This window comes from Hakea prostrata, chromosome 11, assembly GCF_041222555.1.
Source record: "Hakea prostrata isolate BN-2017 chromosome 11, UWA_Hpros_2, whole genome shotgun sequence".
Taxonomy (NCBI): Eukaryota; Viridiplantae; Streptophyta; class Magnoliopsida; order Proteales; family Proteaceae; genus Hakea; species Hakea prostrata.
In genome coordinates this window covers 14726639-14752629 of record NC_142610.1, presented here as the reverse complement: position 1 = coordinate 14752629, position 25991 = coordinate 14726639, and the positions used below count along the sequence as shown (strand labels likewise).

The window sequence follows — 25991 nt, the reverse complement described above, 5'->3', positions numbered from 1 at the left end:
TCCTACCCATTTATAACCTCAAAAGCTAAGAGCAGCCATGGGCAATTTGGCAACTTTCTTTCATGTATCATACAGCATTATGGTAGAAGATGATAAACAGCCTACCTACCGTACTCGGGTCTACCTTGAAAGGCTGTACCACACTACAGGATGTCTGCTTCTGCAAAAACATGTATACCGACAAGAGTCATTAGAGAAAGGAAGCACATAACAAAGTCCAGAAAGTCAAGATCAAGAATTGATGTTCCATCTTATTATCTGAAGAGGAACTGTTGAGATTAAAGTGGGACTTGGAAGAACATGATATGCATTTTTCATAGGTAACCTTTTGTAAGAGAAGGACAAGATGCATTGCAGAGTTCCCATGTTCCCTTCTCTACTCTCTGAAGGATTGCTGGGCAGAGAGGGCCAGGATGGGATTTCAATCCATTGTGGACCAGAGCAAATTTCAGGGGATACAGATTTCTTGGCTTTCTCTGAACAGATGCCATCAGTATCCACTTAGAGCAACTGGAACTCTCACCCCACATGAGCATGCGATCCATGCAGAATCAAAACAATCAACAAACCCCACTGCTATGGTCCCCCTAAGCCCAGCAGATACCTTTATCTGTATGGTTAATCAATCAAGGATAAGGATAACCCTCGCACTCCACCTAGCTGATTTCCACAGGTTCTGGGTGTGGCTAAGCTGAACTTTTTTCAGGTTCAGCAAGAACTGCATAACACAGTAAACTGAAAAATAGAGGAGGTCATGTAATCTATTTTGATGTTTTACTGCTTTGATTGTGGAAAAGGTATTTCTAAACACAGCTACTCCATGAAGTGAGGTTAAGGCTGAGGAGTCTCATGCACTGGATATATCCTTTTGAATGTGCATCAGGAGGTGCTGTCACCAAACCAAGTGAGCCACAAAAAAGAGAACTGGCAGGAGAAAACGTAAATCACATTCGCTAGCTTTTTCGGTCTAGACTAACAAGTAAAAAGATTTCAAGAAACTTATAAACAAAGGGAAGAAGATTATCTATAGAGATGGAACATAAACATACAACTATCAAATTTGTCACTCCTCTCCATGAAATATAGGAAAGAAAATGGGGAAAAAATAAAGGAAAAACAAAGACGAAGAAAAAAAAAATCTTAAGATACATATGATTTCCCAACAAGGGGAAATGGCATAAGATGAAAATCAAGGTACATACAATACAACCCTGTAGACATTTTAGTTGATTTTCTGAAAATCCGAAGCAAGACGAAGAAACCAAACACATGCTGGTGCAAGATTCCAACAAGGATACCTGCTTGTTTTGTATGGATTCAGGGGCTGAATGGGACTGATTGCAGTTGTCTTACTTGTTGCCACTGGCTGTCGCCTTCTTTAACAGGTTTCCGAACTTCTTGAGCAATGGCTTCTTCTTCTTTTGCTGCTGCTCCTTAGAAGGAGATCTTCCTTCGTTGTTCAGGCTTTTGGATGCAGGTAGCCCATTTACCTGGTCAAAGTTCTCACCATCTGCTTTTGAATCAAGGTCCTCTTCAACAGATTCCTGCTCAGGTTCTTTCTCCGGTGAGAGGTCTTTCTCTCCAATCTTGCAGTTCTCCCACATCTTCACCTCCACCTTCACTGATTCATCTTCTTCTACTTTCTTTCCCTCTTTCTGGGCGTCTCCATTCACATGCTGGGGATCTCCATTCTCTTCTTTGGGGCTGTCATTCCCATTCTCCATCTTAGATTCCACCGGCACTTCCAAATCTCTTTCCTGATCTTTATCTTCCTTCAGCTCCTCAAGCTGTAGGGTTGGAAATTCAAACACATGCTTCTCCTCGCTTCCTCCATTTCCATTTTCCTCAGAAAACTCGACTACCTTAGGTAGCAGATCATAATCTTTCTCACTATCAGAAAGCTCTCCATTTTCAACAGGAATCTTCTTGGCATGAGCTTCTTCAAGCAACTTAGATAGCTCATCAACTTTCTCAAGAGCTGTAGTCTCTCTAGCTTGGAGGTCCTTGTTCTCTTGAGTGATACTTTGCAACTCATTCTCTTTGTCCGATAATCTCTCGCTCAACCTCATGCTCTCAGCCTTAGCTTCCTCCACAACTTCCTTCAAAGAGTTCAACTCTGATTCAGTTTGCTTTATGGTACTTAGAATCTGGGCTTCTTCCTCTTTTGCAGACCGAGCTTCATCCTCAGCTTCTTTGAGTAAACGAATGAGCCTATCAATTTCTCGTTTAGCAGCATAGGTCTCTTCTTCTGATTTCCTTAAAGAAGTCATTAAGTTATGCTCTTTTTGTTCCCATTGAACCTTGGAGTTCTTGACTTCATGATTGGAGTAATCAAGAGCTTTTGTAAGGAGATCAATCTCTTGTTTTGACTCTTCTAGCATGGTTTCACATTTTTGGTTTGTTGCATTCACAAGCAATTTCAAATCTTCTATTTGGGTCGCAGAATTTTCAAGCTCAGTCTCATTGGACAAAAGCTTTTCATTTGCTTCTTTCACAACCAATCTCAAATCTTCTAGTTGGGTCTTAGAATTTTCCAGCTCTGCTTCATTGGATAAAAGCTTCTCTTTGGTTTCCCTTGCTTCTGCAGAAACCTCATGCAATGCTGAAGCTAAACTTTCCAATGCTTTCTTACTCTTCTCCTCTTCTTCCCGGGATGTCTCCAACTCGTTTATTAGTTTGTTCTTCTCAGCTAGAAGGTTTTGGACACTAGAAGCTGCAAGTTGCTCGTTGTTCAAAGCCTTCTTTTTTTCCTCCGTTAGAGTTTCAAGCTTAGCTTTCAGAGATTCAACCATCTGTGCCATTTCCAATGCATCTTGCTTAGCTGTCTCAAGATGCTGCTCTGATTCTTCAAAATCCTTTCTCTGTTGCCCAAGCGAGATCTCCAATGAACCCACTTTCTCTTTAAGAAAAGCAATTTCAGATTCTGCATCATGCAGTTCACCACTCTTCCCTTCCAGTTGATTCATCAATGAATCAACTGATTCTGATGCAGATCTCTCCATTTGTTTCGCTTCTTCAACTTGAGTTTCTAGATCCCCAGCTTTCTTCTGCCATTCCTCCACCAAATTAATGGCGGCTAATTCTGCATTTTTTGCAGCCTCCAATTCAATTCTGAGTTGATCGACCAGGGCCTCTGTTTCAACCAATTTTTGCTCAATACTTTGTGCTTTCTTAAGGTCTTCTTTCAGTAAATCCACCTCAGTTTTCAGTTTCATTATCAACTCAGTGGTCTCATTAGCCTCCCTCTCTGACTTTGCATCAAGCATGGCCTTCACCCGACTCAGCTCTGCTGAGAGAAGCTCCACCTTCTCAGCATGGATTTCTGCAATTTTAGTTGCATCATCAGCATGGCTAAGTGCCTGGTTTTTAGCATCAGATGTCATAGCTAGCTCCTGTTTCACACGTTGAAGCTCTTGGGTGGCAGAGAGCAAAGCAGCAACATCCACAGCATGTTGATTCCTAACAGCTTCAAGTTCTTTCTGCCAATCCTCTGCTTGCTTCTGAGCTGCCTCAATACCTGCTTGCTCCAACTCATCAGCTCTGAATTTCTCAATCTCGGAATTATCCTCAGCTCGTTTTTGAGCAAGAAGGGCCTCATGGAGCTTCTCATTTGCTTCATCAGCCAATCTCTTGGCTGCCTCCAACTCCTCGAGTACCCGAGCCTTCTCATTTTCAGCAGAAGCTAACCGCTCCTTTGACTTCTTAAGATCTTCCTGAACAAGATCCAATTGAGCTTGTAGCTCTGATCCCTTCAATACCACCCGTGGTTTCTGCAAACAAAGTCAAATTACAATGCCAATGAGAAAACACACAAATTTCAGAAAACTAGATATCCTAGGACTTTCAACTCCACTTACATCAGGAGTGGCAATCTTTGGCTTTGGGGATCGGTGAACTATGGTAGGCTTTGAGTCCGCTGTTTTTGGGGAACGATCAACTGTAATCCGTGAATTTTGCAGGGGAGAAGGTGAATCAGTATCAGATTTAGCAACATTCCTGTTAACTTTGTTCACTTTTGGTGTTGCTGGGGAGGTTTTGTTGTGTGAAGCTTCAGGTAAACTGGATCTGCTCAATACCCAAGTCTCAAATTACACAAACAGATCAAAAATTATGTAGGAGAACAGAAAATGCTAAGGAGCAATACACTAATAGAGCCAAAGAGAGGGGGGGGGGGCAGAAAAAGCAGGTGCTAGAAAAGTAAAAATTCTCTGAATCCAGAATCAAGGAGTAAGAAATGAAAGAAATCTCAGACTTCAATAACAGATCAAGTCCACACCACAATGACCCCAAAAAATTTATTCTTTTTTTCAAAAAAAGGCTACATGCCCAGATACCAAAAATCACGCCCAAACGTAAAAGCAAGAAAAATATGATTGAAAATGATTTAAATTCACTATCTACAAGAAGAGAACTGTTTAACCTGATTCTAGAGAAAGCCAGAATGAGCAATTTAGATACAGATCAAGTCCCAAACGAAATTTAAGAAAACCCTTTCAGAACTTCAAATAAGAAAAGCAGAGAACCCAAGTCAGAATTCATCAATGAAGATCCACCACAAATCAGAACCTACGCCAGAACTAGCACAAGAGAAAAAGGAAAAAAAGAAGAAGAAGAAGAAGAAGTTTTTAATCTTGAACCCGTGGAATACCCAGAATAGAAAAAATATCAGATCTATAATGGTGAGAATACTAACCTGGTTTTAGAAGAATTCATGGTTGTTCTATTGATGTTGCAGTGCAGGGAGCAACCGAACAAGCAAAGCTCTTAAATTTCTAAAGCAGAAGAGAACTCAGACTGCTAAAATGCCAACATTTCAAGAGATTTGGTGGGCTTTAAGAAGAGCAGCAACATTTCTCTCAGGAAACTAAATAAAAAAAATTTCATTTGTAACGGGTAATCGTTGCAGTTGGGCACTTGGGTCTGTTTTTGTATTCCTTGGCGCAGTTGTTGTCATTGTACCTTACTCATCCTCATGGGCCCCCCCACCCCCTATCTCACTCTACAGTCTCTCCCTCTTCTCTCTCTTTCTTTCTCTCTCTTTCTCTCTCTTCTCTCTGTTACAGTCTCTTTAATAACCTTTTCAGAAACAAAGCAAAAGAAAACCAAGACATCCCTGCTTTTCAGAAAAGAATGCCAGAGTTTTGTGAGTCAAAAAACCCCTAGAGTTCATAAAAATAACATAAACTGCCACTACACAGAAGTGTCTTTGAGAAGGCCCATGGGTCTAGTCAGGTCAAATCGGGCTGGTCAGCTTCAACCATCATGTGGGTCAACCAATTGTCAAGGTTCAGGTCTGAGTTGAACCGGAGAAAATAGCTTCGCATCAAGAACTGCAGCTGTATTAAAATTAAAAAAATAGGCTTGGTAGTTGATAATCAACCACACTGATGTGCCATTTTGCTTCTTTAGGTAAACCATAGTAATTAATTCCTTAACTATTATATTAATAATGGGGACCTACTATAGCATTATTGCCACAAAAGTTATGTATCCAAAGCATTATTGTCACAAAAGTTACGTATCCAATATTATTATTATCAAAGGGTTGTAGTTATGTGATTTTAATAAGAATTCTACGTGAAGTTAATTGAAAAATATAGTAACCTTGCCAAGAGGGCATCTTCTTATGTTAATTTATTCATAACCATATTTGGTTGAAGATGCGGCTTTACAACAAACCTTAAAACGGATGTAAGGAACGGCTATTTGAACTCAAGGTGGGTGAAATTTGTTATTTTGACCTGCAAATTTTATTGTTTAGTGGGTTTCAGAGCACTTTTAGTTTGTTAGTTAGATTTAGATTCTTATTTTGAAATTATTTTGACTTTATTTTATATTTTCCTAATATTTTGAAGGTTTCTTAGCTATAGATAGGCATCATTGTTATCTTGTAAGGAAATTTTCAATTTTGAATTTATCAGAGTTTTTAGAATTCTTTGTTCCATACTCTAGGTTAGTTTGTTCATTAAAACGTAAAATGGTAGTATAAAGACTTAGCAAGGGTAGTTTTGTCATAAGATGGAAGAGTAGGTACCTAAAACTAGTTTCAAAATTGGGAGATCTAAGATTCAAAGGAGGTCGTAGGTGGTTCAACCGTGTAAAACAAGCTTGGTTTGTTTTGGAAATGAACGGATATGATCGTAATATTGTAGAGAAGAAAGGGGTGGATGAGTAAATTTAATAGATACAAGAAAACGAAGGCGAAGCTTTTGGCTTTTGTTGACCGCAATTAGGGCTTCAGTTACCGCGACTTACCTGTAACGCATCGGAGTAAAAATTTACGTTATTAGACGAAATTACCCTTAACCTCCTTACATCCACATTAATGTCTTGCCACGTAGATTATGGATAAAGTTATAAAATCCAGCTCTTAAGGTTAAAAGTGTCACCGGCAGGAATTTTTCTCACTGAAACGTATATGTATCTTAATGACAATGATTTGGATTCAGATAATTATTTATTGGATAAGATAATTTGATTAAAGTAAAAGTATTAAGAAATTTTTCCTCTAAAAATGGTTGATAACCAAATTCAGAAACCACTAGTCGTTAAGAAAATTGGAAATTGAAAATCAGAAGAAAAAAAAATGACAATCAACATTAAGTTATCTGGATAATTTATCGAATTGGATTATTATTAGATATCTGATAAAGTTCTAGATTTGAATTGGGATACCTTCTATGAATTTTCATTAGATACCAAATCGGATTTGAATAGCGGTTTTGCTTATCAAATTCGAATTTAGATAGTAGTGTATCCGAGCTAAATTTGATCGATTTACAGGTCTAGTCGCAAGAGGGAAAACAATTAGAACCTTTTAGAGGTGTAAACGGACCGGATTTGATCGGATAGTGATAATACCATATCCGCAACCTATTATATTTAAACGGATTCGGATAATATCCTAGTGGTTTTTGGACGGATTCAGTCGGATTCGGATGATAATCGAATAGTTATTTTCTTCATGGTACCAAATGTCGGCGACATATCGCCGACACACGGCGATATGTCGCCATGTCGCTGGGCATCGACACCCCCGACACCGACTCCAGTCGGTCGATATGCCGACTTCTCGCGATTTCGCTCGGTCGAATTTACCGTTTCGATTTCCATGCTTTTCGCCCTCTGCTAGGCTTCGCCAATTTCGTTCAATTTTTTAATTTCTCTCTCTTCTCTCTCTTCTCCGAGCTTCTCTCTCTCATTTTTGCACTTTTCACTATATTTTCGTCCGATCTTCGACATCTACGGGTACATCTTGCTTCCTTGTTGCCGGATATCACGTTGTTTCGTCGATCGGTCGTTTCGCACAGATCGAGAGTTTTTTCGCAAACGGTAACCATTCTTATCCAAGTAAATTTTCACAAAATGCATGCTATATGATGTTGGATGATTTTGAAATTAATATATGTTGAATACCATGTGACGATCTACGATTTCACGGAGTCGAATTTTTTTCCGCAGTATTTAATTTTTTTATTTTTGTGGGTAAAAAATGATATTTTGATTATCTTGTATGATTACTTTTTAAGTGATACGGTGGTTGTATGATGATAGAAAAACATATGTGGAACTCCGTGAGCCGATCTATGGACTCACGGAGTCGAAATATTTTTTGACCGAAAAATAAGTTATTTTATTTTTCAAAAAATATCCCGATATTAATAAAAATATCAATAATTATGAAATGCAAAAATAGGGAAAATGGGGGAAATGTTTTGAAAATTATGGAATAATTATATAAGTATTTTTCAACTGTTGGTTGTGTTGCCCATGTGGCTTCATCGCCGGTTTTGATATGGGCAGCTATTTTTATAATTATATCATACATGCAATATTCATAATTTCATATATGATTGTTTATATGTGTATAAAGTATAAACAATTATAATGATGTTGTTATTTGTTAATGTTATTTGAATGCAACAGTCATCATGTCTCTTGGTGGGAGTCGAGGGACTGGTCTTCCTGTGGTGGACGAGGACAGGGACGGGACGGGGTCGGACAGGTCGGTGACAACCCGAGAGATCGGCAGAGGAGGGAGGACTCACCCGTGGCATATTGTACGGCTATTGATGGAGACAAAATAACCGAGTGTAATTTTTGTCACAAAAGAATATACTCGTGCATCGTAGTTCGGTCACATCCTGGAGTTCAAGGATGTGACTAAATGCCAGCCCATCCGATGTAATCAAGTTACTCAGGGATTTACAAAACAGGGGAAGAAAAGATGATCAAGGAAAGTCAATGAGCACTGTGTCTCCTCATCATTGTGATGATTCTGTTAGGGATGTTGATCCCTTATGTGGCGATCGGGATATCCCCTGGCCACATTGCACCATCCGATATGGCCGAGCTAGGCTCAGCTTCCATCTAGGCCTCGCTGACCTTCTCGGGGGGGTGGTGTTTTGCATGTTTCATCCAGTCCGGCCCCTCATACATCGTCAGACCGTTCTCCACTACCACCAACCATCCGATTATCCACCCGTCCACCCACCATGGAGCAAGGTCCCGATACATTCAGGAGAGCCCCCCAGATATCCTGCTGGAAGGTATGCAGAGGTAAAGAGGCAATGTCAAGTGGATTTATTACAATCACATCCCCCGCGGGTCCATACTATCGAATATGATTGATACTATTGCCCACCCGATATGTGGTCCCAACCCTACAGAGTTGATGACCACCCTCCTTCAAGAGGAGAGCAGAGTCGCAGGAGTATATTGATAGTATGAAACCCTTTTGGGATACTTATGGATGCACCATCTGTCCATGGATGGCCCCCACGGAAGTCCATCATCAACTTCATGGTATCCGTGATTGAGCTGTCTTCTTGAAATCGGGATGCTCGTCATACGAAAGACCACAGATATATCATGGTCTCCTGCGATGTATCACCTTGTAGGAAGAATGTGGTGCTTGTCACCACAATGGCTCCAACTATAAGAAGGCCGTGAAGTGTTGATGGCTTCACCGATTATAACCTTATGTGGACACCTTGTGCTGCACATTCAATTGACCTAATGTCAGGACATTGGAAAAATCACATTGTCCACAACACCGTTGAGAGTGCAGACAGGTAACCAACTTCATCTACAATCATACGTTGCTTTGGCAATGATGCGAGATCATGTGGAGGTGAGTTGGTGCGCCTGGTCCGACAAGATTTCACAAATTTCGTCGCCTTGACAATGCAAGATAAGAGTCGGCCTCGATCCTGTTTGCATCCGAGTGGTTTGATTGGCGATCCAGTAAGATAACTATCTACTATTTCATCTTATAAATTATTATATTTATATTATGAGTTTATGATTATCTTGTATGATATTTATTGTCTATTGACTTAATGAGTTTGTGATAATTCAGCACGACCAATGGCCCCCTCACAATATCATCCGATGATTTCCGGAGATGTGTTCCGTAGTGTTGCACCCATAGATCCTATAGTAAAGGTCTTGCGTATGGTGGACTCTTCCTTGAGGGGACCCACTATGCCACACTTGTATGCATCCCTTGAGCGTATGAAGGATGCTATAAAGGCACAAACCCTAGAGGACATCGGCTTTCTTAGATATTGTCGATGCCGATGACAGCTCATCCATGCATCCTCTTCATAGGGCCGTGTAAATATTCGTTGTTGATTTGTAGTTGTAGACTTGTAGTCTTGTAGACTTGTGGGCTTGTAGAATTGTAGGTATTGGTACTTTGGTAGTTGGTACTAATTTTAAGCTTTTTTAATTATGCAAGATATTTTCTAAACCCTAAGTATCAATATAGTCAACATTTAGGGTTAGATACAAACCTATTGGATGCCCCGTCGTGATAACGGTTGGAGCCGATGAGATGGTCCAATCATTTTGCCACAATGAGGTGAGACATTGGGAATTTCAAACGATTAGTGAGTTGTATTAATTGTTTAAATAATTTAGATAACCAATCAATACTAATGATTGTATTATTCAGATCAAATTGTTTGAGTGCATTTGGTCTTTTAGTGGAGCTTGTCAACCAGAGAAACCATGATCCAGTTAGATACTTATATGTTAGATCCTTGGGCTTAGATGCATAAATGTTTTGAGTCTTTTGACTTTTGAGTTTCTAACTTAATGTTTTTGTGATAATGCACTAATGGTGGTATCTCTATGGCAATAGTTCATCAAACTTACGAAGATTGGCAGTCGATCCTGTCTCACTTGCTCGCCTCCGGATGTGAGAGGTTGGAGTACATTCAGCATGATCCACTCCCGGGAGGAACCGGTTGGGAAGCCGCTCTTGACCTCGTATTTATTCACTATATATGAGGTTGAGCTGCAATATGCCGGGGCCTCGTGGGCAATACATCAATCTCGATGATTTTTGTGTTGCCAAGTGACCAGATCCCCTCACTCGTGTTGACGGGGGTGCCTATTGGACCAACTGGAGGGAGGCCGCCCAACTAGCTCGCTCGGGGGTTATGTGGGTGAGTATATGGCCCCGAAGAGGGTCGCACATGCGGGCCTCCCTGCGTGGGTTGGATGTGGCACCAGCCGAGGAGCCGCAGGACAACCTCCCGTGCCCTCTCGCCTAGTCGCCGTGGAGATGTGTGGTGGTGGTGGTGGTGTGGTGGTGGTGGTGGTGGTGGTGGTGGTGGTGGTGGTGGTGGTGGAGGAATTGGAGAGCGTATCATGTTCCACTCCAGACCGAGCCCCCACCCTCCCAGGTCATTTGATCATGCCCTCTTATGTCTGGTGGTGGTATCGCCTGGTCGTCATATCCCGATCGCCGCCCCATCGGGCCCTGCTTGTTAATCCTGGATGCCTCGCTGGTCCTGGCTTGTGGTCGGCTCCCCCGTTTTGGCCTCGGGTAATTTGGTGTCCCTCTCCCTCCTTCGTGGCGTGTATGTTGTCCCCTCTAATTCTTCGTCTGAGCTTGTGTCCCCTCCAGTTCTTCGTTCTGGAGCTTGTGTCCCTCTCTCTCTTTCCTCGGTCTTCGTACCCGGGCTCCTGGCATGCGCTCCTTGCCCTATTCTCACTTCCCTCAATTGAGTTCTCCGGCGTGCCGCTATAGACTCTGATGTCTTCATTTTCAATTCGTATGGTGGGTGGTTGTTTTGTTGGGGCTCATGGGCAGTCCGAGTCGGGATTCGATCCACCTAGGCCCGGTCCGCCGAGGTTTCTTTTTTGGTTGGATGACTTTGTATTCGTTTGCTGTTGTAGCTTTTTGTTTGGTTTTGGTTTTGGTTTTAGTTTCGCTTTCTCCCGATGTAGCTGTCTTCATTGTTTGGTAATGTTTTAGATCAATAACACTACCAAGTGTTTATTAGCCTCAATTGGCTACACATCAAATTCAGTCAAAATGCCAAAAACCCATCACCTTTCACGAACCCCACCAAAAGTCGCGGCGGGGGTGGCCGGGGGGGGGCGGGGGGGGGGGGGGGGGGGCGGGGGGCTTTTTTTTTGGGTTCTTAAAGGGGGGGGGGGAGAGGAAGGAAAAAAAATTTCCCCCCCCTGTTCCTTTTTCTTTTTTATTAGGGGGGGGGGGGAGGGATTTGGGAATTTAAAAAAAAAGGAAAAAAAAAAAAAAACCGAAAATTTAAAAATAAGAAAAATAAATCTAAATAAGTAACTTAATCATATAATTTTATCAAACCGCTAATAATTGGTAAGAAAATGTTATACCATATCTGCATCCTATTAATAATCGGACAAATTTGGATACCCTTAAACAGATGCAGATGCGAATTTAGAAGCGAATTTCGGTTATTCATTTACACCCCTAAAACCTTTGATGCAAGTAAGAAGAAGAAATCAGGTTTGAAATGTGGTGTACCAACCTAGTTTGATTTTAAACATCTTTGTCATTAATGGTCCATGTCTATCCAATGAAGTATTATTGTTTATAAATTAAGATTCTTTACCTAAGGTTTAGAGGATTGTGCTCTTTTCCTATAGTTCTTAACTACATAATTAGAGATGAAATCCACTTAAAATATTGTAAACAAATAATCAAATTGGATTAAATGGAAAAAAAAAAAAGAATTTATTAATACTTCACTTATGGCATCATTCGAACAACTCACGATGTTCATTAAAAAATTTGCAGTAGTTAATCCTTACAGTTGTTGGCAATACCTTTTCCTACATGGTCTAACAAACACACATTAATAGGCCTTCGGTCCTACAATTCCTACACCTCCAGTTCATGAGTTTGGGAGAATTAAAACAACAAAAGGTGGTGCTTTTAGGGCCTGTTGGTTACGAGTCGAATTTCAATTTAATTTCAAATCTCGACTTCAATCTCGGCTGGTCAAATACGTTGGTTAGTTTGAATTTTGGGGAAATTTCTATTATCCTAAAAATTATTTATTGATATGGTTAATGTTTCGCTTGATAGATGGGTGAAACCGTTTCCCCCCCTAACTATGATTCCGTTTTGTGAAAGTGATCTCTGTCTGAATCTGAATTCCCACCACGGTAATCTCCCTTTGGTCCGGTTCTCCGGTCCGTCGCCCGAGATTATTGCTATTTTTACCATAAGGGGGGGAGGAGGGGTTAGATTTAGGGATCATGTTGTTTTTGGTTTAGTAGGATATCAAAGATTCTTGCATTGTTGCATCAAATTTCTTTTATCACTTTCGTCTTGTTGAGTTTGAGTCACCCTTATACGCATTCCATAAAGTAGTGCCTCGAAATCCTCCTCATGTCCTAATCTCCAGTGTTAAACTTTGTCCTGTGTTGTTCATTCGTACGTTAGGTACCCTCTAATTAAGACATTCAGTTCTTAATCTCAGTGGTCATGCCACCCAAATTCATTTCATCCGTTTGTAGGAAAGGAACATGCGCCTTCGCATAAATCACCACAAAATACACAAGAAGGGTGTACATTCATCCATCGAGAGAGAGTAGTAGCCCTAACTAGGATACCTACATTCAAGACACGCAAAAAGAATGATTTAGATTTCAGTTGAAGTGGTAGTTTTCAAAAAAAAATCCACTACTTTGATAAGGCATTTTGTTGAGTGGGGAATTTTCTTTCAACAAAGCTTGCCCCGCCAGTTTGGCAAAGAACTTGTCATTATTCGCGATGAATGATAACCAAGAGTCATTAGAATCAAAGAGAGTGATGGGTAAGTTGATTGAGTAGGGTGGGAAGGAGGGGTTTTGAGTTTGTTGAGATAACTCCTTGTTTAGCTGCTCATACTACTGAACTACGTTAGGCTACTATAGCCTCTTTAGTCCAAAGTGGGAAGTCTTGATACCCAATCCCATAATTTGATGACGAGGGTACCCAATAAGTTTTTGTACCATTCCCTATTTTCTGACTACATACCCTTTTTTTGAGTGTTGGAAGAATACTGCTAATGCTGTTCAAAATCCACGAGCCTTTTTTCTTATCATTTTCTAGAAAAGGGAGTCAGAAATATTCCAAAATTGGCACTTTACCAAATGGAAATGCTTTAAATTCCCCTAAGGAACATATAGGTAAATGGATTTAATATGCCAAAAATTTTGGTTAGGAAAATCTTCCGAGCACCAAACAACTCACCTTAATTTTATGGGACACGTGTTGTCAACCTAAGGAAAGGAGTGGTGTAGGTTCCAAAAGAATAGAGTAAAATTGTTGACCTACTTCTTAAGTAGGGATGGAGATTTTTCAACAACCTTGAGGTACTTTGGGTAAAAGTGCTAAAAGCAAGAAATACCAGAGTTGAATAGAAACCATTCAATTTTCACTAAACACGTGTGAATAACTCTGAGGATATGAGGAATCAATATGCAAAGGGAGGAAGGATAACTATTTATAGAAACAGGCTTCACCCCCTTGGTTTTGAGGAAATTGAAACTCTTGCAAATGGAAGATTTTGATGAGATAGGATGGATAGAGGTAAGTGCTGCCTTCACACATTTTCCCCCAAAACATTGGATATTGCATCGGTGGTGCATCTGACATGGATGTGCCTATAGTCCTTACAGTTGAATGCACATCACGTGGATTTTATTAAATTTCAGCCATTCAAAATAAAACGTGCACATTTAACCAACTTAAGTAAAACAAGACAGATTTTTCTTTAATATGAACCTTACCATTTTTTGGGCGATTTGGATTTAATAAAATTTATGTGGTGTGCACCCAATGGTAGGCACCATCATATATATCAAATGCACCATTGAAGCACGATTCTGAAACATTGATGTTGCTTCAGTGGTGTGTCGGTGGAACTCACCTCCAATTGCTGACAAAATGAATAAGAATCGAGACCCAGTAGATCTCTTACGGACCCCACCCTTAATATACCATTGAGAGGTTGGGGGATTAAGACCGTACTTTTCTCAAACCTCAATCCCCCAAACATTGCTCAAAGATGAATTCCCTCTAAAAGATAGAGAATCCAAACTCGATTTTGATCATATTTTAGATGTCGTATTGCCATTGTTGCTGGTCACTAACACTAATTCTAGCAGAAAAAAACCACATTTTGAAAATTATTCCTTTCTAAATCCTTTTGCAAATTGATTTCATGTTTATTAAGGATAGAGCTAAAATCAAAGACGGGCTAGCATAGATCGGATGCGATATAAGCTAATTTCATAATCATACCCACCATAGCCCAGATTGAGGACTAAAATCTTGAACCCAAACCCTCTTTAGACTTAAGATGCGATAAGGGCACCATGGCCAAACTTCAACTCTAATTTTTAATGCCCTGGGATTAGATTTGACACTTGTGGCTAGATAGAGAAGAATTGGTTTTTAGTATTTTCAAGTGTATCTATGACACTCCAATCATCGTTATGTATTTTCATATAAATTAGAATTTCTTAAAACTTTGGTTATCTCTGAACAATGATAAATGGAGCCAAAATTTGCTTTCATAAATGATAAGTTTCTCCAGTAAAATGACCATTTTGCACCTACATTGGTGAATTTAATGCCCAAATCTAGTTAAGTTATGGTGAAATTTTAGGAAATCTGTTACCAAATTTATTTATTTTTTTAGGAAATTTACCCTTTTTTCTTCATCATCTTAGGTTACACACTAAAAATCTAGAGAACATGGTTAAGCTATTATTATCAAAAATTAATTTCTCTCATAAAATCCCAATTTCTTTTAATTAATTTCCTAGATTCAAGAAACATAGAGAGAGAGAGAGAAGAAACATGTGATGCAAGATGAAGCTAATTAATCAAACAAACACACGCACACACGCTTAATGATACATACATACATACATACATACATGCCTTAGATGATCCTGATGTCTTCAGTAAGCTTCAGATGTAGCAGCTCTCACACTTTCTTGTAATTTATCTGACAACATTCACTGTTACCCTTTACATCACACTCCTTTGCTCTAGTACCATTTCAAGAAGAACTGCAGCCTCTCTTAGAAGATTATACGACCATGTATTCAAATCCTAGAAATGTTGATCAACAAGACAGACTCATATCTACTTGGATTATGATTTTAGCACAATCAGGTTGTTTCAGCAGCACAAATGCTTGGTTTATGTCTTCCAATTGAACTCTATGAGTCACAAGTGCATCAAGTTGGAGCTCCTACACAGGAAAAACAGAACTCATTAGCTTACCCAGAAAATACAATCAAGGATGAAAACCCTAGTGGCAATGTAACAGTTGCCCAGAACCAACAACTGGAAAAGCCTAACCGGGGTTGGACAGCCAAGAAAACTACATGACTTTGCTTTGATGGGCATTGTGGTTTTCTGCCTAAACCAGCAACGAATCCTACTGGGAAGGGAGTAGGCTTGATCTGCTTGGTCTTTGAAATTAGAATTGACAAGTGATTGGTAGAAGAAACTGACCTTGTTCACACATTTCTCAATAATGGTAGGAAGGTCAGTTTGGGGTTTGATCCCTCCAAAGACTGAACCTTTCAGTGTTCTCCCAACTATCAGGGCAACAAGACTGATTGGAGCAATCCCCTTTTCACCAACACCAAACGAGATTGTGACTCCCCTTCCCTGTCCTCCAATATCCATGTTAGAACAGAAGCCTATAACAATTAATTTGTCAGTGATGGATAGAGAGTTGAATTCAATAGAGGACTTATACATACCACTCTTGTGGATTCAAGAGCTTCATTGACCAATGGTGCCACCCCAGTGCACTCAAAGCTGTAGTCAACACCCACCCCACCTGTCATCCGTTTAATTTCCTCTGAAATGGATTGCTGGATTCCCTGGGGTTTTATGAAATCTGTCATTCCAAAATGTTCCCCCTTCTCCTTCTTGCTCTCATTTATATCTATGCCAATGATTTTACTAGCTCCCTTCATTCTGGCACCTGCAATTACCTGAAAAATAATGAAAAGATTACACTTTCTTTATTTATGTAGTTGCCATTTAATGATTCAATTGCAACTGCATAACAATGATTTACACAATCATCACTCACAAATTCTTACCCCTAATCCAACACCTCCAAGACCAAAAACAGCAACAGTTGACCCATTTTCAATCTGGGCTTCCTTCCATGTTGCACCAAAACCAGTTGAGAACCCACATGAGATGAGACTGGCGTGTGGAAGAGGAACCCTAGGGTCAATTTTTATAACATAATTAATGTTCACTACTGTGTACTCAGACCATGTTGAGCAGGTAAAAACATGGTAAAGTCTTTGCCCTCTTGCATACATTCTTGATGACCGATCAGGCATGAGGCCATGGCGAAGTACCGGGTAGTTTTCACATACGTTTGTCTTTCCTGAAAGACAGTTCCTGCATTCTTGGCATTCTGCTATGAATGTAGGAATTACAAGATCCCCTTCTTTCAGCCTTGTCACCCCTTCACCAATGCTTTCCACAATGCTGCAACCATATGTTTAATATACTAAGACAACTGAATAGAATGTCTCAAACTGATCAAATTAGAACTAGTGCCAAGTTTCTCATTGCAATGTATATATTGCAAACTTCGAAGAGGTAATTTCTTACTAGCCCAAATCCAATCTGACCAACCTTGGTCTTGCCCCTAAACTAACTTGACTAGTGATATTATGTGGATCCGATATAAATCCAATCATCCATCAGATTTGTTAAGCCTATGACACGCCTGAATAAACCATCTCATTTGTGATTGAATCAAATTCACTAATTCCCTGATCTGATCAAAGTATGTATAGAATTGGGCATTTCTTTTTTTTCTTACTTAACAATATGACAAGGATGTTTTAGACATACAAGGAATGGGGTAAGAGCTTTTCAGTAAGTCAATAGTATAGTGGTTTCATCTACAGAGAAAGAGAGAGTACCCAACACCTTCATGTCCAAGCACTAAGGGAAAAGTTGCCTGTGTGGAAATATAACAACGCAGAATAAAGTTAGCCCCTGGTGATTTAAAATAAATACCCAGACAAGAAAATTGATAGACATAGTTGTTCTGCTACTTGGCTACTCAGTTGGCACTGAAAACTGTTCAAATCAGTTGTTTGGCTTTGGCCAACGAGCATACTGCAATTGAAGTAAGGAAAAAGTGGAAGGAAGAAAGAAGAAAAAAATGCAAACTTCATAGGTTTTGTGAGCCTCTCGCCTCAAATTCTACTCATAAAATCAGACATAACAATTAGGGTTCTTGAGATTAACTAATGAGCAGCTTGTGTGAGATTAACCAAGCCCCAACAATTTACATGAACCCATCTGGAAATAAGAAGAAATCAAGTGTTAGCGTAACCCTTACTAGACGGATCCCTTTCCAGCGTAACAGGTCAGTGTGGCAGACACTGGCAAACAGCATCTTAAGACGAACCTCCGATGATCGAGGTGGCTCGACCTCGATCTCTTCTATCTTCAACAGCTCTTCCGCTCCCCAGCACACAGCAGCTGCTCAATTCCAAGCAAAACAAGAAGAGCTCAGACATGAAACTGTGACACCAACAAATGGGTAACATCAAAAGATGACTAACTAACTTCTTTGGGTATTTCTTAGTACCTCTACATGTTATTGTCCCTGTGCTGCTCTTTGGCATCGCCTGGGAACAGCCATTGCCAGAACTCATTGTGTGCAGAGCTGTAAACGGATGAAGGTGGGTTGTGGGAGTAGTCCATTTGAGAGCTTCAGCGAGCTCAGTTTTGAAGTAAAAGGTGAACCACGGTTTTGTCCGCTAGGAATCATTGATCTAATCCGGTACTTTTTGCCGGCTAAATGCCCTGTCGCCGTCATTCCCGATCATTCAGATTTTTTTTCCCTTTCTCTGTAAACAAGAGAAAAAAATTTTCTCCAAGAAGAAATTTTTTTCTTTTACTGCCTTATATTTATATTGCATTATTTAAATTCTCTTATCAAAAGTGTCACCTATAATTTTTAAATTAAAATAAATTTAAAATTAATAATTTACCCTTCTTGTCTAATTTTTTTAATAAATAATTTATTAATAAAAAGGAGAGATCAGAAAAGGAGAGCATAAAAGGAGGAGTCGGATCATCTCCCAACAGGGATGTGCTCCCCGACCGCTTTACAACCACAAACTACAGGGGGCCAACAAGTAAAAAATAATAAAACATCTAAAAAAAATCTCATCCCCTGGAGTGTGACAAATTGAGCCATACATTGTTTATGTAAGTTTCTCCATAAAAATGGTTAATTTTGTGACTAGGGGGATTTGAATCTTCAAAATACATATTTCCTTATATTTAATGTTGTGATTTATTTAACATTACTTGATAATAAGGTAGTCAGTAAATCAACAGGGCTCCTATTTAATCATGATTACAACTTTAACACAATCTGGTTGCTTCAACAACCCAAAAGCTTGGTTTATCTCTGCTAGTTGAATCTCATGAGTCACAAGTGCATCAAGATGAAGTTCCTGAGACAGAAAACACAAAGCAAACAGCTTATGATCTGTAAAACCAACAAAATCAAACCCATCAGTGTTTGTAGCTTCAAACCTCATTGATGCATTTGTTGATGATACTTTGAAGATCAGAATGTGGCTTGATCCCTCCAAAGATGGATCCCTTCAATGTTCTACCACATATCAGTGAAGTCAGACTGACCAAAGTAGTCACCTCTTTACTGGTTCCTATCACTACTGCAACCCCTCTTCCCTGTTCTCTCAAACACAGGTGAGAAGCCATTAAAACATCAACACTTTCCCTATGATTCTAAAGAAAATAAGAAGAAAGAATTCACAGTTGTGGAATGTGTTCATACCAGTGATGTAGATTCAAGGACTTCATTGATCAACGACGCAACTCCGGTGCACTCGAAACTATAGTCTACTCCCATTCCTCCTGTAATCTCTTTAATTTCCTGAGCAACAGATTTATCTGATGCAGTTGGGTTAATGAAATCTGTCATTCCAAAAACCTTCCCTTTCTCCCTCTTCTTTTCATTCAAATCCACACCAATGATTTTACTTGCTCCTCTTATTCTTGCTCCCTCTACCACCTAAAGCACGAATCCACAAAGGAATTTAAGAGTGAACTCAATTTTTACTTCCATGCTCAAAACATATCAAAATATACCCAAATGTACTATTACTTACTCCTAATCCAACACTTCCAAGACCAAACACTGCAACACTTGATCCTCTTTCAATCTCAGCTTCCTTCCAAGTTGCTCCAAAGCCAGTTGAAAAAGCACAAGAGATCAAACTAGCATGAGATGGAGGCACCATTGGATCAATCTTTACTACATAATTAACATTAATCACTGTATATTCAGACCATGTTGAGCAGGTAAACAAGTGGTAGAGTCTTTGACCTCTCACAGTCATTCTTGAGGAGTTATCAAGCATGAGACCATGATACAAAGTAGGATAATTTAGGCATAGATTTGTCTTCCCAGATACACAATTTTCACACACTTTGCATTCCCCTATGCAGGTTGGAATAACAAGGTCACCTTCTTTCAGCTCTGTCACTCCTTCTCCTACACTCTCTACCACACTGCAAGAAAATATGATTCGATTTACCTGGGCAAGGCAATCATTTCTATGGTAATCAGAACTGACAGAGGCATGTATGAGGGGTGGGAAGAGATCTTACATACCCTGCACCTTCATGACCCAAAACTCTAGGAAATAATGGCTGTAGAAATTAGAGGATGAGACACAATTAGGCAATCTAAACTCAATGTCTTACAAGAATCATGCACTTTGCCTTCTGATTTTAAGCTTGTTAATTGTATAGAAGAAATTAAAACAAATTGCTGAGGGTTTAGTAGAGAAGAAAGTGAGAAGAAAGTGAAGGAACTAACTAGTGGATACCCAGTCCAGCATAGCATGTCTGTGTGGCAAAGACTAGCACAGATCATCTTAACTCGAACTTCTGATGCTTGTGGTGGTTCCACTTGGATCTCTTCAATCACCAGAGGCTCCCTTTCTCCCCAACACACAGCAGCTATATAAGCCAAAATTTTGGGAAAGAAAAAGATTGGAAACAAAGCATGTTAGTACATAATCCAAATGGAAAAAGAAAGAAGTATTTAGTTACAATTCTTGCTTAATAGCTTAATGAAGCTCACCTTTACATGAAATCACCTGGAGATTGGCTTTTGACATGATGGTGCAGTACTTGATTTTGAATGAATAGATGGAGAAGCTCTTATGTTTTCTTCACTGTTGTATTGCTGGTAGGGGTTTATGAAGATAAATAACTTCTCTAAATCTTAAGGAATATGAATATCATAGAAAAAAAACACCCATCATTGAGACTAATGAATCTACAAAATCCCAATCCAAAACTGAAAGCTTTATTTATTTTTTTTTCCCCTAACTAATATTGATGATGTTTGACATTACCATTGCTATGTTGACTCTTTTTTCAACTCTTCCGGGTTGATAATTAATTATAATAAAAATGAGGTATGTTTTAATGAAAATACTTCATTAATTACGTGTGCATAACTGTAGGATTCTTGGATTTAAGACATGTCAACTTCTCAGTTCCGTATTGCGGGTAAAAGATTATGCTTCTCTTACACTCTTCTACCACATATTTAGGATAAAGACTTACTTCTAATCCACTTTATCAAGCAGATCATCGACGCTGACGAGAAGCACTTTGGACACTTGCTGACCACGAATACAAGTGGGCCACAGGGTGGTACCACTGTGCCCCTATGAATTTTTTTTAAAAAATTTTATTTGTGGGGCCTACCAGATTTTGTGATTTGTCAAGAGAAATGATCCGAATCCCGTTATCAATGCTCAGAAATAAATTTCCCTCTTAAATGGATGGTAGAGAGGTATACGAAGAACACAATCCTCTACCCTCACAAATAAAAGATCCCAACCCTAAAATAGACAACCATTCATTATCAATTCATACAATGTTAGTACCTCTAATCTTTGGATTCAAGCTGACAATAAACCCCTTCACAATATCTGAAAATTACATGCCAACGAACACCTCTCTTTTGAGAAATATATTAAACCATACTATCATTCAATTATTTGTGATTTTAATTTCTTAATAGGGTACAAACAAAACCAATTAGGCTTTGATAATCTTCTTCCACAAAAAGTATTATTGTTGGTTGTACGAATTTTGGTAATACATGAAGCACAAGAGACGAACTCAGAAAATTGCTCATGACTCTTGAGGAGCTTGTAATGGGGACAAATAAAGTGACACATTACCAGACATAAGAAATACCTACTCTTTTGTTTGATGTCAAATCCACCAAACAAGTCATTTTCATGCCCGAGCTGTTTTTTTGGTAGAAATGCCTACACCATGAAGAGTAGAAGTTATACTTATTTACCTCTTAGTGTTACAGGCTTAGCTCAGCCAAGACAATACATGATGTCAAATTGATATCCCATCATCTTGGACATCTGATACTATTGTTTTGGTGTTTGTATGATCTGAGAAGTTAGTTCCTTAAGACTGCTGATCAGTTTGGTATAAAATTTCTGTCCAACTAAGTATTGCCGCCATTTTCGAATAGCTTGTGTAATCGCTAGTAGTTCCCACACATAAGTGGACTCGGCCTGTAAGCGGAAGGAGAGCTTCTTACTGAAGAAGGCAATTGGGAGGCCTTGTTGAGTCAAGACTACCTCAATCCCAGTTCCAAAAGCATCAGATCAGATTCCACAGTGAAGAGTTGAGTAAAGTCAGGCAGGGCCAATATTGGAGTGTGGGTCAACATCTCCTTTAACTTGAGGAAAGCAGTGTGGGCTTTTGCAGTCCACTTGTAAGATACTTTCTTCATTAAGTTGGTTAATGTGCCTGCTACGCGGGCAAACCCTCAAATAAATCTTCTATAGTATCCAGCAAGCAGAGCCCCACCAACATCCTTGAGACACTAGGGATAAGCCATCCATTAATAGCTTCAATTTTGGTCTTGTCCATGTCCGTGCCCAGCAATCATGTTTCCCAAGTAGGCTACTGTTGTAGTTCCAAAAGTACACTTGGTCCATTTAGCAAACTCGGTCTGTATCATTCTAAGCACTTGTTGCAAATGAGTTAGATGGTCATCCCTTGTGGCACTGTAGATAAGTATATCATCAAAAAATGAGAAAAACACTCGCATAGGAAATGCCAGAGTATACTGTTTACTGTAGCCTGAAAAGCGGAGGGTGCATTGGTGAGCCCAAACGGTATCACCAAAAATTCAAAATGCACATCATGGGTACGAAAAGCAATCTATGAAATGTCTTCACCCCTACACGTATTTGGTGGTACCTGGAGCGGACGTCCAATTTTGGTAAAACCCGTGTTCCATGGAGCTCATCAAATAGTTCATCAATTATAGGAATGGGAAACCAAATTATAGGAATGGGAAACCAATCCAGAATTGTAACAGCGCTTAAAGCCTGGCGCATGCGGTTCCTTGTGGGTCTGGTCCCCATGTTAGGTGCTGTAGCCACAGTAGCTGGGGTAGTAACCGTGACAATATGATTCTTAATTCAAAAAGCTAAAACTGTACCCAACCCTCTGATCACATCCACAATCTGTGAAAGCATTAATTCAAAATCGTTCAAAATGGCCCACTGTTTGAACTCAAAGACACTTCCCCTGTCTTATTTTCCTCTTTTTCTTCCTGCCCCCGTTAGAGCACTTGCTTTTCTAGCAGAATTCCCTTCAAAGCATGCCCACCTTGGATTAACCAGAAAACAAACATATGATGGTATTATGATCTCAATCATTCACCACTTAATCCGAGCTTTGGTATCACTCCATGGACCAAATTCCATGAATGTTCACTTCATATTCTGTATGTTCCTCACTCAACCCAGGCCACATAATTGGTGAGTTTCCTGTAGAACTCACAAGCATACAGAGAACCGAATAACCTAAAAACTGGTTCCTCTCTGTAAAGATTATGAATGGAAATGGAGGCCCGTCACTGATGCAATCCTGGTCACATAACCCTGATTCAGGAACCCTCTACTAATATGGTTTATGATCCTTCACAGATCAGAAACAGAGTCAGCACTCAACTGAAAACAATCCTTTAAGAGGTATTTCAGGAAAATAACAATGGGGATGGAAATGAATGAAATAAATAAAAACTTACTGTGGCTTTTATGTAAATATGACGATGGGTCTAAGAAACCTGATGATGTGTCCAACCTCTATAGAATAGAGAGGCAGAGGAGTACCCTGGTTTTTGAGATTTATCTCTCATTCTACTGAAGCTCTTTGAATCTGAAATTCCACATACAGGAACTGAACTCTCAATTAACTAATAACTCAATCGAGTAACATGTAAAACTTGTGGAGCTCTGGATTTGCCATATGAGAGTCTACTGTCATTAGAATATCGACCCAACTATGTTAAAAGTTTACGATCCTGTTTGGAGTAATAAAACAGAGCTACTTCACAACTAGAAACAACTGTTGAAGGATTATTTGTGGTAAATAAAATTAAATATGGGAATCCATGAACTAAACTGAGTTACCGGATCTGGGATCCTTTTGGGAGATAAACAGAGCCAACACTCAAACTAGGAACAATTGTCAAGAGTTATTTTTAGAAACTAAAAATTAAGATAGAAAAGAATGAACCAGACTGAGTTATAGGGTCTTTGACATAAATATAGTAAACAAAGTAATATTGTTAGAGATCCTTAACACCTCGACAAAATAACACTCAGAGCAAACCTGATTCCAGGAATAGTAGTATCTCATTCAACTGAAATTTACCTTAAATTTCAGGCACAAGTAGGCTCTGCCCAACCGGTCCATTTGTGTGTATTCTTCTATGGCAAGTGTATGTACTATCCTACAGTAGTGTAGTTCTCACTTGAAGTTCTCTTACGCTAGACCTGGTCCTGAAACTCAACTCAAAACCCATCACAATGGACTCAGGAACTGGAACTATAAGTTTTGGTTGCACATACCAGGTACCTGAACCTTCAGAAAAAGAGAAGGCAGGGCACGAGGAAGATTTAACCTGATTTAATGGGGTTCTTGGTACTTGGCACCAGTGGAAATGAGCGCCACCGAATGTATATGAATAAACTGAAATGGGAGGAGATAAGAGGAAAAGGTCTGCCCTAAGAGAACAAACTGAAATGAGAAACTGAACAGGAGGGAGGAGATGACTAGATGAACCAACCTTACATCCAACAAGTCATGTAACAGAAAAATAATCTTCATTCTAATCTCCTCATTGATTACGATCCTGTAAATAAAGAAGCAGAAACTCCAAAACAATCTCTATCTCTAAAACTGAAAATAAAGTACGAATTTATTTTGAACTATATCTGAATGACAACTTTATAGATGTATTCAAACATGTAACCTTTTATAACCCTTGATCTTATTCTAAAATGTTCTTTCAAGTTAAGAGTCAAAAAGTGGTTTTCAAACTAATCTGGAACTAACTCATCAGTATGTCATTATGAAGAGCTGTCATTTTTCTCAACATGCATTGCTAAATTCTCACTTCAAGCATCCATGTTCTATTCATTCACTATGCATATGCATAAATGAGAGTGAACACCAAGGTATGCTAGCTGGAGTATCACAGGAGGGGTTATCCCCATAGTAGAAAATATATACCTAGATGGATCTATGAAGACATGGACAACCAGCACTTAGTCAAGTCCAAAGTGGCTCCATTTTCAGGAGTGAGCTCGCTCTGCTAATTGGAGTATCACAGGAAGGGTCATCCCATGGTAGGAAATAAGCCCCTAGATGGATTTATGATGAAAGACATACATAATGGGCACTTAATCAAGTCCAGCAGCAGCTCCACTTTCAGAATGAAGCGAGCTACGCTAGTTGGTGTATCACATTAGGGACAATAACATATCAGTAGGTTGCTTATTAGCTTCCTAGTTGACAAGAACAGAGGGAAGAGGAGAAGGTCTGTTGCTATAGGGACATGGCAAGTGACTAGTTACCATTGCTGACATGAAGAGTTGCATGAGCTTTGAGTACAATTCTCAATGATAGGAACCTACTAATGGGGGACAAAATAGAGTAGAAAGAAGGTAAAGAAGTTAGGGGGGAAAGGGGAAATCTTAGAAGAATTAGTCTTGAAAAAGGGGAAGAGGGAGAAGAAAAGAAGAGGAGAAGAAAGAGGAGGGGGGGCACTGCAAACGCACAAAGCTAAAGCTTCAATTCATATGTTTTCATTCCATCCTCAATTAGCTGATTACAAGTGCTTAAATAGTTAAAGAGACATTCTTCAATATGAAAACAACTATAATAGGACTCTTGGTAATTTAAAATTAGCAAAGACACTAATCGTACTAGGACTCTTAGGAATTTAAAACTAACTAAAAAACTGATCCTAGATATCCTACCTGAATTAAAAATCTAATTACATAATTATCCCAGTAAATAAATAACAAAATCCTAAGCTATCTCTAAAACTCCCATGAAAACAGTTCCTACTTTATCTCCTTGCAAACTGGACTTGGGGCCCACCAAATAAGAAGAATGATCTCCTAGGTTACTTGATGTAAGGGAAACCCTAGAAACTAGGGGACATACAAAGTGGGCTACTAGACTCTCAGAATGAGACACCTATCCTTGACAATTAATGAAAGAAAAAGGAATTGCAGCACCTAAATTCTGATTAAACATGCTTATA

At 39.4% G+C, this 25991-nt stretch overlaps 3 protein-coding genes across 3 annotated transcripts; all 3 read right to left on the bottom strand.

The window, feature by feature from the left end:
- Positions 1 to 935: 935 nt before the first annotated feature.
- On the bottom strand, positions 936 to 4994 carry LOC149000306 (WEB family protein At3g02930, chloroplastic-like). Its single transcript, XM_089140200.1, has 3 exons — positions 4694 to 4994; positions 3858 to 4065; positions 936 to 3770 (listed from the first exon to the last, which is right to left on the bottom strand). Exons 1-3 carry the CDS (start codon positions 4711 to 4713, stop codon positions 1350 to 1352), a joined length of 2649 nt encoding a protein of 882 aa, XP_088996326.1. The 5' UTR covers positions 4714 to 4994; the 3' UTR covers positions 936 to 1349.
- Positions 4995 to 14694: 9700 nt separating this feature from the next.
- Positions 14695 to 18390, bottom strand: LOC149000305 (CYP enzymes assisting alcohol dehydrogenase-like). Its single transcript, XM_089140329.1, has 7 exons — positions 17925 to 18390; positions 17673 to 17815; positions 17248 to 17285; positions 16402 to 16804; positions 16054 to 16290; positions 15800 to 15958; positions 14695 to 15533 (listed from the first exon to the last, which is right to left on the bottom strand). Exons 1-7 carry the CDS (start codon positions 17989 to 17991, stop codon positions 15405 to 15407), a joined length of 1176 nt encoding a protein of 391 aa, XP_088996455.1. The 5' UTR covers positions 17992 to 18390; the 3' UTR covers positions 14695 to 15404.
- Positions 18391 to 18425: 35 nt separating this feature from the next.
- LOC149000304 (8-hydroxygeraniol oxidoreductase-like) lies at positions 18426 to 20632 on the bottom strand. The gene is made up of 7 exons (XM_089140328.1): positions 20463 to 20632; positions 20196 to 20338; positions 19989 to 20026; positions 19483 to 19885; positions 19149 to 19385; positions 18884 to 19042; positions 18426 to 18801 (listed from the first exon to the last, which is right to left on the bottom strand). The coding sequence occupies exons 1-7, from the start codon at positions 20497 to 20499 to the stop codon at positions 18688 to 18690; spliced, it is 1131 nt and encodes a 376-aa protein (XP_088996454.1). The 5' UTR covers positions 20500 to 20632; the 3' UTR covers positions 18426 to 18687.
- Positions 20633 to 25991: the final 5359 nt, after the last annotated feature.